The sequence below is a fragment of the Zophobas morio genome, unplaced genomic scaffold (genome assembly GCF_036711695.1).
Source record: "Zophobas morio isolate AGI-343-1 ecotype UQ-CSIRO unplaced genomic scaffold, CSIRO_AGI_Zmor_V1 ptg000028l, whole genome shotgun sequence".
NCBI lineage: Eukaryota > Metazoa > Arthropoda > Insecta > Coleoptera > Tenebrionidae > Zophobas > Zophobas morio.
Window position 1 is genome coordinate 1,537,219 of NW_026972133.1, and position 12,317 is coordinate 1,549,535.

The 12,317-nt window shown below is 38.2% G+C and overlaps 2 protein-coding genes across 2 annotated transcripts in view; both read left to right on the forward strand.

The window, feature by feature from the left end:
• The window catches only part of Mib1 (mind bomb 1), a 262,566-nt gene extending 251,556 nt beyond the window's left edge, over nucleotides 1-11,010 (forward strand). The window contains exons 5-8 of the mRNA XM_064066480.1: nucleotides 9,262-9,481; nucleotides 9,532-10,041; nucleotides 10,089-10,418; nucleotides 10,480-11,010. Of these exons, the coding sequence (XP_063922550.1) occupies nucleotides 9,262-9,481; nucleotides 9,532-10,041; nucleotides 10,089-10,418; nucleotides 10,480-10,620 (1,201 nt within the window). The 3' untranslated portion in view covers nucleotides 10,621-11,010. The remainder of the gene's footprint in view (nucleotides 1-9,261; nucleotides 9,482-9,531; nucleotides 10,042-10,088; nucleotides 10,419-10,479) is intronic.
• Nucleotides 11,011-11,158: 148 nt separating this feature from the next.
• LOC135137110 (large ribosomal subunit protein uL15m) lies at nucleotides 11,159-12,260 on the forward strand. The gene is made up of 3 exons (XM_064066667.1): nucleotides 11,159-11,328; nucleotides 11,377-11,534; nucleotides 11,579-12,260. The coding sequence occupies exons 1-3, from the start codon at nucleotides 11,233-11,235 to the stop codon at nucleotides 12,204-12,206; spliced, it is 882 nt and encodes a 293-aa protein (XP_063922737.1). The 5' UTR covers nucleotides 11,159-11,232; the 3' UTR covers nucleotides 12,207-12,260.
• The last annotated feature ends 57 nt before the right edge of the window (nucleotides 12,261-12,317 follow it).

Genomic DNA, 12,317 nt, shown 5'->3' on the forward strand with positions numbered 1-12,317 from the left:
ACGGCTCGAATTACCTAGGCGAATCACAATCAACTTATTAATTAATAATTAAATATGGCTGGTCGTAGAAAAAATGTTGCAAAAATCTCCGTAATTCGACGCACCGTTTTGCCTCGACCGAGCCGCCGCTGGTCGTATCACTCACGTCACTTCCGCGCTCCATTATCAACGTGATCCGGTGATTGATTTTACGTGGCGATTGTTTCTGTTCCACGGCTGGCACGATCTCGATTCAAATTAGCCATCGCCGTTAACGTCGTTCGAAAAAATCCAGAAGGCGACGCGGCCACGAGTTCTTTTGTTTATGTTATTTTCGAAAAATTTGAATGAAACGCGAAAATAGAACGCTAAAAATATATAATATAATTCGGTATCAGCTACACGCTCGCGCGGGTCATTGGATTAATTTAAAAGAATGAGCGAGGGAATTAATGAATGACAAAATTTATTCTTTTATTGTGTTGTGTTGTTTAGGAATGACAGATCTGTGACGTCATTGGCGATATGCCGTAATTAATTCGGACCGGAAAACGGGGAACGTCTATTAACGAATCGACGTTGTTTTTAGGGGAGGGTCGGGGGCGCACGGTCGCGTGACTCGTTTCGAATCACTCGAACAATCCGCGACCTGACCTGACCTCAAAAATTCACATGGGGCGGGACGGGAAGTGCGATTAACATATCTTACTATGTACAGGGTGGTTTCGAAAAAAAAAAATCGTTGTTTTTGTGAAATTTTCAAAAATATTGTGCACGTGATCGCTCTATCTGTTCGGTAAACGTGCCTAAAATTCCTCTCCGGTAAAGCTTGTAATTAGTTTGTCAAACACCAACAAAAACGTTCGTCAATTATTATTCCTTGACAAATGACAGCGACGAAAAAACACGGGCTTACAAAATTACGAAGTTGTTTACCGTTAAGTTTGTATGAGGTAACTTATCCTAGATTTCGATCGAAACAACATCTCATAAACTACGCCGTCATATTTCCTTTCCTCTTGATTAATTTTTTTATCAAAACTTTTTATAAACTGCGAGGTACAAACAAGTTGACAGCGCACAAAAACCGCCCCATGTTAAATAAAATATCCACTTCATCCTTTCGACGTCCGTTTTTTACGGCTGTTATTACAGGTTAGAACCTGAGCAAACTTTCCCCATTTAAACAACTCTCAATCTCCAAGTTAGCAACATCGAGACAAACAAATCAATCACCCTGTATTTAAGCTTAAGATCGCCCGAAACTTCCAACAGATCGATCGATTTATCTTCATAGACCGGAAGAGATCCGACAATTTATTAATAATACGTAACTACGCTATTTATTACTCCGAAATATTTTCCCCGAATTTCTAAATTTATAATCCGTTATCCGTCGGGGTCATTCCACGGATTCTCGGAAAACGCCGCCGCCTCCCTATATTTTTGTTGAAATTTTAATCATTCTCGTTAAAAACTCACTTACGCAACGAGCGCGGTAAATCGGTGTTTATAGTCCTGTCGAATCGTTCGCCAAAACTGATTGACTTTTCAGTCCGTGTCGTTCGTTAACAAAATGCACTCTAAACAAGTGCACTCAGAATTTGCAGTGTTGCAAGCCCGAACAAATAAGAAATCGTAGTTGCTCGAGTCGAAGTCTATGGCCTATATATTATTGAAGCGCTTATCTGTCGGTAACATCTCCACTCGAACATTGGTGCCAACCGCAAACATCCTTGGAATAAAAAGCGGGAAAAAGAAGGATTTTTTAATGGCATCGCACGAAATTCGCCGCGATTCGGGGGCAAAAAGGCGGAAATAACGTATAGAGAGGATGTCCGGTATAAATTTAGGTGAAAGCGTTCCACGATCGGTCTTATCTTAATTATCGCGGGTCGCCCTCGAGAAGACACCGCCTTAAATCAGCGGAGACGTCAGATTATCGTGACTTATTCCACATACGAAACCAAGAAAATCGCCAACAATCGACCGAATCGAAACGTCGGAATTAAAATAATAGACCGCAAGAATGTCTGCAACACACATGGTCGCCATCAGTCGACATCGCTTTTTTTTGCTTTTCCCTCTAACGTCTCTTTGTTTTTTTATGCTTCGTATCTCCAACGGCGGATAAAATACCACCAGCAACGAAATTAATTAAAATATGTAGTTGGAAGAAGAGCAAGAAGGAGAGTTTTCGCTTCGTAATGAAAACCGTTTCAAGAGTAAGGAGTCACTGTCACTCCGTTTATTATTCTAGAGATTTGCATATTATGTATTCATACTTCCGCCAGATATTTTAATAAGTAAAGAGCTTTTCCGGGCCCAACCGAGAATTAAGAATTAAATTATTTCATAAAGAGCCCCACTTAAAATATTTTGATGGAGCGCGCGCGGTCCTACCTGATACGGAAGACGAAATCAATTTTCATGTAAAACGAGGAGGCGCCATCTTTGCAATGGCGCCGATATTACGTCACGAAAATTATTAAAAAGTAAAAGCGGATTCATAAATCACAGCTGTACAAGAATGGTGAATAAGTTTAATTTGTCAACTGATTTGTTTGCTGTGTGTTTTATAATTTTACTTACTTTTACTATCTTTTGACATGCATAAACCAGCGTTGTTAAACGCGAATAAAGAATTCGAGTTCTAATTCTAATTCAAATCGTTGTCATAAATCTGGGTACCAACAAGTCTTTCGTGACTTCGCAGCGTGAAAATAGCAGAGGTCCAAATTTGACGGCGCAGGTCCGCTGGTGTTTATGTAGGGTTCCTAGAATGATCAAACACCTACTCCTACACTACCTTCATCGTGTTAAATCACTATGACGACGTGACTTCCCGAGTTATGTTTTTCGCGTAAAAAACCCATCTCGGAGATTTCCTTTCGAGGATTTTATTATTAGGAAAATGTAACCTTGAGGAAAAGAAAAGCATTCCTGGGTCCCGTAATGGCGGCTCGTCCGTCGTACCTCCTTCCCCTTTGGAATCGTCCTCTTAATTTCGTCGCACTGTATCATCACAGTCTCGTAACTGCACACTGCCTTCTTGCCCGAAAATAAATCCGTCGTTAGGCGCACTATTTCCAACTAAACGTCAAGAAGACGAACGAATAACATAATGAGATCGTTGTGTTCGTCGGCTTTTCCGTCTTGACGGACGTTGCCATTATTAATTTTACGTATTCACGCACACAAAACACCATTATGTAAACAATAGAGACGATTACCGATTCGACTATATCGGAGTTGAAAGCGCTTGCTGAAATACCGTGCGGTTTCAATTAACCGAGCATTTAGACGAGTTCGTTAAAAGACCAGTGGCGTAACGATAATTAGTACAATGTGAAAGACAAACTCACGTTTTAATGCCTCGTTTTTACGATCGTTTGTTTACTCGATTTGTTTGGTTTCGTTACGATTTCGTCGTGGAATCACTACACGAGTAACGAACGAGTACATGGTGCGTATATACAAGTAATTAAGTTTGGGCGCCGCTGTTTTGTGAGAATCGAGGCCAAGGGGGCAAACGTCATAATGTGATGCATTGCTGACTCTCCCACTTAACGTTGAACATATGTTGATGAGTCGATGCGTCTTCTGTCTGGTCATGATGACAGGCGTCTGGAATTTGAATCTTGCGAGGGAGATCACCTGGGAGGGCTCGGATTGGCGGAGATTCGAAAAGGCGCGGGAAAGGAGCGCGATTCGATTGGCCAACGCCGAAATTGGTACGCCGACGAATTTGCGATAGGTGAATTTAACCGGGTACTTGGCGAAGAGGAAAAGCAGAAGCACAGAATGAACAAAGAACTGTAATAACTATATTCTTAAAGTCTGGTTTGCTTTGGTTTTTAGAAAGTCGTGTAATAATTGGTGGTTACGTTTTAAATACATATATGAATTCAAAATTAATATATTCATTTCCACCAAATAATTGCTGACGTCAGTCCAGATCCAAATCGAAATTTGTTAAGCAAATTAACTTCTGTGTAAATAACCTTGTAAATTTTAATTTTCAAAAATCGACAATTTTATTATTCCGGATAAGAACAATGCAGATTTTGCATAAAAACCACTTCATGCTAACTCTGAACTACTGCTTCACAGGTAGAAATAAGAAATTGGTTTAAAGCTATTTACGTCCCCACTGAAGTACAAATAAAATTGTCTGATCTGAAAGACAAGAAAAACAACATAAAACGACAAGAAAAAGAATTGGTCCAAAGTTGTTTCGATAGAACTTCCCTCGCTCCTGAAGTACAGTGAAACATATCCAGCCTTTTCGAGTTGAGTTTTTCCTTTACACAATTTTGTAGCAACCCAGTATAGTAACGTAAAATTTACAAAAGTTCTACAGTGTTAAAAGATTAGGATTTTTTCTGGTCTTCAGTGACTACATCCTCATGTTTTCTCGACTTGTTAGAGTACGAAAAAATCGGTCCCCGTTTCCGTCTGTTCGTCTATCTGACTGTCTGTCGGTCTGTTCGCCGTCTATGCGTCAACTCATCTAATCATCCTACTAACAATATGATGACGTGTTGATTTTCGTTCAAAACATCCAGATTTTTGAAAAAGAAAAATCAAAAATGTATGACAAAATTTTGCAATTTAATTTTGAAACTGCAAAACCGAATGCTCTAAAATTTTGCAAACATTTTAAGGTTATAAAATAAAAAATTATATATATAAGCATGGTAAATCGTTAATCAAAATTCATTCGTTTACCGCTTCCCAATTTTTTTAATAAACCCTGAATGTGCTTGCTGCGCTCGCCTTCTAAAAACTATTTCTTTACAATTTAGTTTCAGAAATATTCAGGAAAGTGTTTTAGCAAAGTAGTTTGGGATCATTTATCATAATAATTTTGTAGATTTTCGGAAATTCACCCTTAGAATACGAGCGCAGTGAGCAATTTCAGGTCTTCGCATCATTTGCAATGAATCATTTATTTTCGAGACACACTTTTTTGTACGCGATAAATAAATTTTTTGAATTATTTTTAATAACACCTACACATGCTCGCTGCGCTCGCATTCTAAGCAATTTCTTTTTGCATTTTAGTCTCTTGAAAAATAAATATAAATGATACATTACTGAAATGATATTAAACCTGACTTAAAGAAATGAATACGGCTCCTAATGCAATGGGCGAAGCGTCAAATTTTAAAATAAAAGTGTTATTTTCTGCAAAATTTGGATACTGTAAAATTGGTGGGTTTAGTAAAGCATTTTTCAATGTTTCAAAAGAGTTTTGATATTCCACGTTCTAACTAAATTCCACATTTCTCTTGCTTAATCTGTTTATCGACGCTGCTATATTAGCAAAATTTTGTACAGTTGACTACGTGTATTAACAAAAAGAGGCAAAATATAAGCCCCGCCCACCCGCCCTATCGCAATTGTGATGATTTTTTTTATTGGCCGTGATTCAAGGGGGCGGAGCTTAACTGCAAATACTTGTTTCTTTACATGAAATTAGAAACATGTTTTTAAGTATCGTGTTGTTCAAAGAATACTACATATGTACATATATTAAGAAAAAACGACAAATATATTTTTTCTTAATACTTATAGTATTTTTTGAATAACACGACACTCAAAAACACGTCTTACGTGGTAATTTCTTGTAGACAAATAATAAAGATTTTGCAAATAAATTTCACTCCTTTGGCTCTCGACGATTAAAAAATATATATCACAATAGCAATAGGGCGGGTGGGCGGGGCTTATATTTTGCCTTTCGTTTTAAATATACATAGCCATCTTTTCATAACAAATTTTCCATTTCAAATATATTTTAAGTTTCATGTTGTGAAAAGAAGTCTACACGTATTAAAACAAAAAGCCAAAATGTAAGCCCCACCCACCCGCCCTATCTCAATTGTGATATATTTTTTTTATTCGCCGTGAGCTTAACTGCAAGATACTTATTTCTTTAGAACAAAAAAAAATGTTTTTGAGTATCGTGTTCAAAGAATACTATGTATATTATGAAAAAAGGTAAAATATAGTCCATTGTGATGATTTTTTTTATTCTTAGAACCTTAAAACACGTTTAAAATGGTAAATTTTTGTAAGAAAATATGGATTTTGCAATTAAATTCCGCTCCTTTGGCTCTCGACGATTAAGAAAAAATCATCACAATTGAGATAGGGCGGGTGGGCGGGGCCTATATTTTGCCTTTTTTTTTTTTAATATACATAGCCATCTTTTCACAACAAAAAACTTGGGATATTATTAAAATGGTACATTTTTGTAAAGAAATATGGATTTTGCAATTATGGCGCGGAGCCTAATTGCTTAATCGATATTTCTTTATACAAATTTTCCATTTTAAATATATTTTAAGTTTCATGTTGTGAAAAGAAGTCTACACATATTAAAACAAAAAGCCAAAATGTAAGCACCACCCACCCGCCCTATCTCAATTGTGATGATTTTTTTTATTCGCCGTGAACCAAAGGGGCGGAGCTTAACTGCAAGATACTTATTTCTTTAGAAGAAAAAAAAATGTTTTTGAGTATCCCGTTCAAAGAATACTATGTATATTATGAAAAAAGGCAAAATATAGACTCCGCCCACCCATCCCATCTCCATTGTGATGATTTTTTTTTTATTCTTAGAACCTTAAAACACGTTTAAAATGGTAAATTTTTGTAAGAAAATATGGATTTTGCAATTACATTCCACTCCTTTGGCTCTCGACGATTAAGAAAAAATCATCACAATTGAGATAGCGTGGGTGGGCGGGGTTTATTTTTTGCCTTGTTTTCTTAAAATGTATAGTCATCTTTTCACAACAAGAAACTTGGAACATTATTAAAATGGTACATTTTTGTATAGTGACCCAAGACCTATAAGGTTATATGGCCATCATAAAAGTAGTTGACCGCAAATAAATACCCCCTTTGTGTGGTTCGCACTAAGCTTACCGGTTGGCAATAAATCATCTTCTAAGCATTTCTTGCTCATATTTAACAGGGCCGGCTTTCAAAGCGAGTGGTTATTTCGGAACCCTCAGCGGCTGCAGGTAGTAAAGAAATAGTGGAGTGGTGGATTTTCATATTTAGTGAAAGCCGCCCCTGAACGAAACCACAAGAGCCGGTCGAGCTGCAGTGGACACGTTATTTACGACCCTAAAACCTTTTCTATTGTAAACAACTTAACTTCGACACAATGGGATGATTTTATGATGGCCATATAACCTTATAACTCTTGGTTCACTATAAAGAAATATGGATTTTCCAGTTATGGGGCGGAGCGTAATTGCAAAATCGATGTTTCTTTATACAAATTTTCCATTTTAAATATATTTTAAGTTTCAAGTTGTGAAAAGAAGTCTACACATATTAAAACAAAAAGCCAAAATGTAATTTCTTGTACAGAAATATGGACTTTGCGGTTAAGCTCCACCCCTCGGTCTCACGACGAATAATTAAATTCATCACAATTGAGATAGGGCGGGTGGGTGGGGCTTATCCATTTCTCATAACAAAATACTTACAATATCAAATGGTGAATTCGGGGTTAGAATTATGTTTTGAGTATTATATTGTTGAAAGAAAACTCTATACATTAAGAAAAAGAAGTCATGATTAAGCCCCGCCCACCCGCCCCTATCTCAATTATGATGAATTTTTTATTTATTGTCACTTCGAAGGACGGAACTTAATTACAAAATCCACATTTCTTTAGAAAAATTGACCAATTGTTTGCTAAGATAAGACTGATTTTTTGGCAAATGACACACCCTTAAAGAAAAAAAGGGTGGGTGGGCGGGGCTAATACCTGCTACGATAATTAAGATAATTTCCGAAACCACCGAAAAAATAATTAAAAAAACGACAGTTTTTTGTCTTTCGAACACTTTTCACACACAAAAATTGGCCATTTTAAATAAATTTAGATTTGATAAAATGAAAAAATGTCATTTTTCGAGTCAAAAAAACTCAGTATCAAACAAAATTTTGGAAAATTTTAGTTCGGGGGCATTAATACTGTAGTATTGTCAATTAAAAAAAAAAAAATTTGAGTATTTTCAACCAACTTTTTAAGCATCTCAAATTTTTAGTACCCTGATAAAATGAAAAATGACAATTTTCAAGATGTATATTTGAAAAATTTCATTTCAAACTAAATTTTTCGAAAATTTTGGTCCAGAACCGTTAACACGTTATGTTTATGAATTACTTCAAATTTTGCCGTAATCTCCAAGTATATCAAAAATTATTAAAATATGCTTACTATTACTGGGTGTAAATTTTTGTGTATCTGTCTAATAAAAATCGAGACGGCAGACGGACAGACAGACAAACGGACGGACGGAAACGGAAGACCCATTTCTTTGTACTCTAGGGATCATGTGAGGTCGATAAAACATAAAATCAGAGAGTCGACCAACGGACTCGATTACAATAGTTCCTTCGCTCGGGAAGTAAAAATTCGGCAAAAAGGGAAACAAAAAAAGGCAACAAACAAATTAAAAGAGGCTATGAAAAAACGGCAAAAGAAAGACCACTAAAAACAGACAAAAAAACGATAAAAAATGGAACAAGAAGGCAACAAATAAATGCAGCAACAATGAAGGCGACAAAAAAGACGACAAAAAAATGATATAAATAATGCAAAAAAGACCCTGAAAAAAAATGAGTGAAAAAATGGCAAAAGAAAAAGAGACAAAAAGGGGGACAAAAAACGAATAAAAAAATAATAGCAAAAGCTACACAATGCGACATAAAACGCTACAAAAAGCAACAAAAAACGGGCAGAAAACACGATAAAAAATTTAAATACACACTGATAAACCACAAATACAAACCTATAATATTTTGTGCGACTTATCCAGAGATGACGTTATCAAGTTTTTGGAAGGGGATAAATAAAAAATCTTGATTAGCATTTTCACAATTTCACAGCAGTCACACGATTATCCGCCTAATAGCATCGAAGACCGACAGACTGCCGAAACCGCGGTACCTACTTTTTCATTCTCTAGGGATTGTGAAACGTCGCAAAAATAAACCATAACAAATATTTAGATCTGAAATCCTTCAAAGTTACAGCAGGCTTTGCATATGTGATCTTCCTGTATATCCCTGTGAAATCTACAGCAAACTGAATTCATTTTCATTTGATATTCCTTTGTTACACCCTCCAACTGTAGTAATAATGTATGCTTTGTGCAAAGTTGAATGCAGACATAATCTATTAGATATTAGTTAGAACGTAATCTTGACGTTCTTACTAAATATAACACTCCTCTTTTTTTTCTCTAGCGCCATGAAAATCCTCCTGGCCAAACTCCCCCGACCCTGGATCGTCGACGAAAAAAAAGACGACGGCTACACGGCCCTGCACCTCGCCGCCCTCAACAACCACGTCGAAGTGGCCGAGCAGCTCGTCCTCCACGGCAAAGCCAACATGGACCTCCAGAACGTGAACCTCCAAACGGCCCTCCATCTCGCCGTCGAGCGCCAACACACCCAAATTGTGCGCGTAAGTACCCCCCGACGCCCCCAAAACCCCCATTAATCCTCGTCCTCCAGCTTCTCGTCCGAGAAGGCGCCAATTTGAACATAGCGGATAAAGACGGCGACACTCCCCTTCACGAAGCCCTCCGCCATCACACTTTGTCGCAGTTGCGCCAACTCCACGACGTCCAAGACGTCGGCAAGCTCCTGATGGGGTTGGGCACGCAGGGGTGCGACAAGAAGTCGTCGGCGAGCATCGCATGCTTCTTGGCCGGGAACGGGGCGGATTTGGATTTGAAGAACAAGAAAGGACAGACGCCTTTGGATTTGTGTCCGGATCCGAATTTGTGCAAGACGTTGAAGAAGTGCCACAAGGATAAGCAGAGCGGCGAGATGGATATGGGGCCGAATCAGAATAATCAAAACACTAATATCACGTCGACGCTTGACGAGTGTCTGGTGTGCTCGGACGCCAAAAGGGACATGCTTTTCCAGCCTTGCGGACACGTTACTTGCTGTTCGTTGTGCGGGCCGAGGGTCAAGAAGTGCCTAATTTGTAGAGAATCAGTCGCCACTAGGATCAAGGTTGGTTGAACTTTTGATTTTCGTTCTAGTCACACTATTTTTTACAGATTGAGGAGTGTTTAGTTTGTTCTGATAAGAAATCTACAGTGTTGTTCAAGCCGTGTGGTCATATGTGTGCCTGCGAGAGTTGTTCTCAGATCATGAAGAAATGTGTGATGTGTCGGTCTCAAATTGAGCTGATGGTACCATTGGCGGTCTGTAGTGGTGGATTAGGTACCATTTCCGAGGTCAAAGCCGACGTTGAAGAAGAACCGAAGCCTTCCACGAGCGATTCGGGCCAAAATCAAGGACCCTTGATGAACAACGGAGGAAGAGATACTAGTAATAATAGCGACATACAGAAATTACAGCAACAATTGCAAGACATCAAAGAACAAGTAAGCGTTTTTTTGAAAAATCTGTCCACGGATTTAATCAAACAACTTTTTTGGTTTGTAGACGATGTGCCCCGTCTGTTTGGACCGTTTGAAAAACATGATTTTCCTCTGCGGTCACGGCTTATGTCAGATGTGCGGCGATCAAATGACCGAGTGTCCCATCTGCAGGAAAGCCGTCGAGAAACGAATTTTGTTGTATTAATACCGCAGGGAGTTTTATAATTTTGCTAAGGAAAACGACGACTCTAAAAAATCGAATCTCCATAGCGCAAAATCGTACTTTCGGCTATTGTGGACAATGTCGATATGATCATTTTTTACTCGTATTATTTCCCAAATGTCGACAACCAGTGAAACCACAATTTTATTACAAACGCTACAAAAAATGTAAGCTGCATTGTACACCATTTATCATGCTTCGAAAAAATGTGAAAATACTCTGCTGTCAAAGATCATCCTTCCATTTACACATACGTGGTATGTTTTATATTTATTATTTTTAAGTTAGTTGTTAGTTGTTGCATTAATTAATGTTGTTTTTCTTCGTTAGTTAATCATAACATTAGAGTTGTACGTCAATTACTTTCTTTATAGTGATGAATAAAGATAAATATGAGTTCCGAGTTTTATTAATATGAATTTCGTATTGCAACCGATTTTACCCAAAGTGCGCATGCTCATTTGTTGATTTAGGGATTTTCGCTACGAACGGTGACAACGGTTGGCAGTTGTTATGTTGGTAGACGCCACGGATTTGACATTTCACTTGCCACTTAACCTCACTCTTGTTTTAATTTTTAGGTTCGAATAAAAAATGGGCTCGAACACTACCGAAAAAGCGCTTAGTATGCTCCGATTTTTACCACGAGTGTGCTTAAGCAACATTCGACCCCACCCGAATTCACGAATAGTACGTCTGACATAACCTCACTTCCGATTTTAAATTTTCAAATTCTAGAGAGATAAACGCGGAAGGGGGCAACACGGCGGTGATAAACACGGTTGTGGTAACAAGGGCTCCGGCCAGCGACAAAACTACATGCGTTTGGGGTACGAAACCGGAAACAACCCTTTCTACCTGCGATTCCCACATGAACCATATTATCAACGCCACCAGTAAGTACTAACACGACAAGCATTCATAACCTAATTTAAAACAGTTTAAGACGAGAATACCCCCCAGTGTCGCTCCTCCAACTGTTAAAGTTTATTGAACTCAATAGAATCGACCACACAAAACCCATTGACTTGGTGTCAGTTGTAAACACAGGACTGTATAAACTGCTCCCAGATCAACGTCAATACGGTATTCAATTGACAGACGAAGGGGCTGACGTTTTCAATTTAAAAATCAACATTGAAGTACAATATGCAACTGAGGTTGTAATTGCGGCTATTGAAAAAGCAGGTGGGGTAATCACGACGGCGTATTATGATCAACACAGCCTCCAGTGCATGCTTAACACTAAAAAGTTCTTTGAAAGAGGGGTACCTATCCCTAAACGAATGATGCCACCACCGGACGCCATTGAATATTATTCGGACCCCGCAAAAAGGGGGTATTTGGCAGACCCTGATAAAATTTCAGAGGAAAGACTAGTGCTGGCACAAAAGTATGGCTATAGTCTCCCTGAAATCGAGAAAGATCCCAGTTATGACATGCTAACCGAACGCAAAGACCCCAGACAGATATTTTATGGTTTGCATCCAGGATGGGTTGTGAATCTTAGGGATAAAGCGATTTTAAAGCCACAGGATGAGGAGCTGCTGAAATATTACGCCAATTAGTTATTGTACAGTCGAATATCGCGTAGAAATAAGTTAATAAACGAATTTTTGAATTCCGGGTTTTTCGTTAGGAGTAGGTACAATGTACCGTAGCTCAAAAATACACCATAT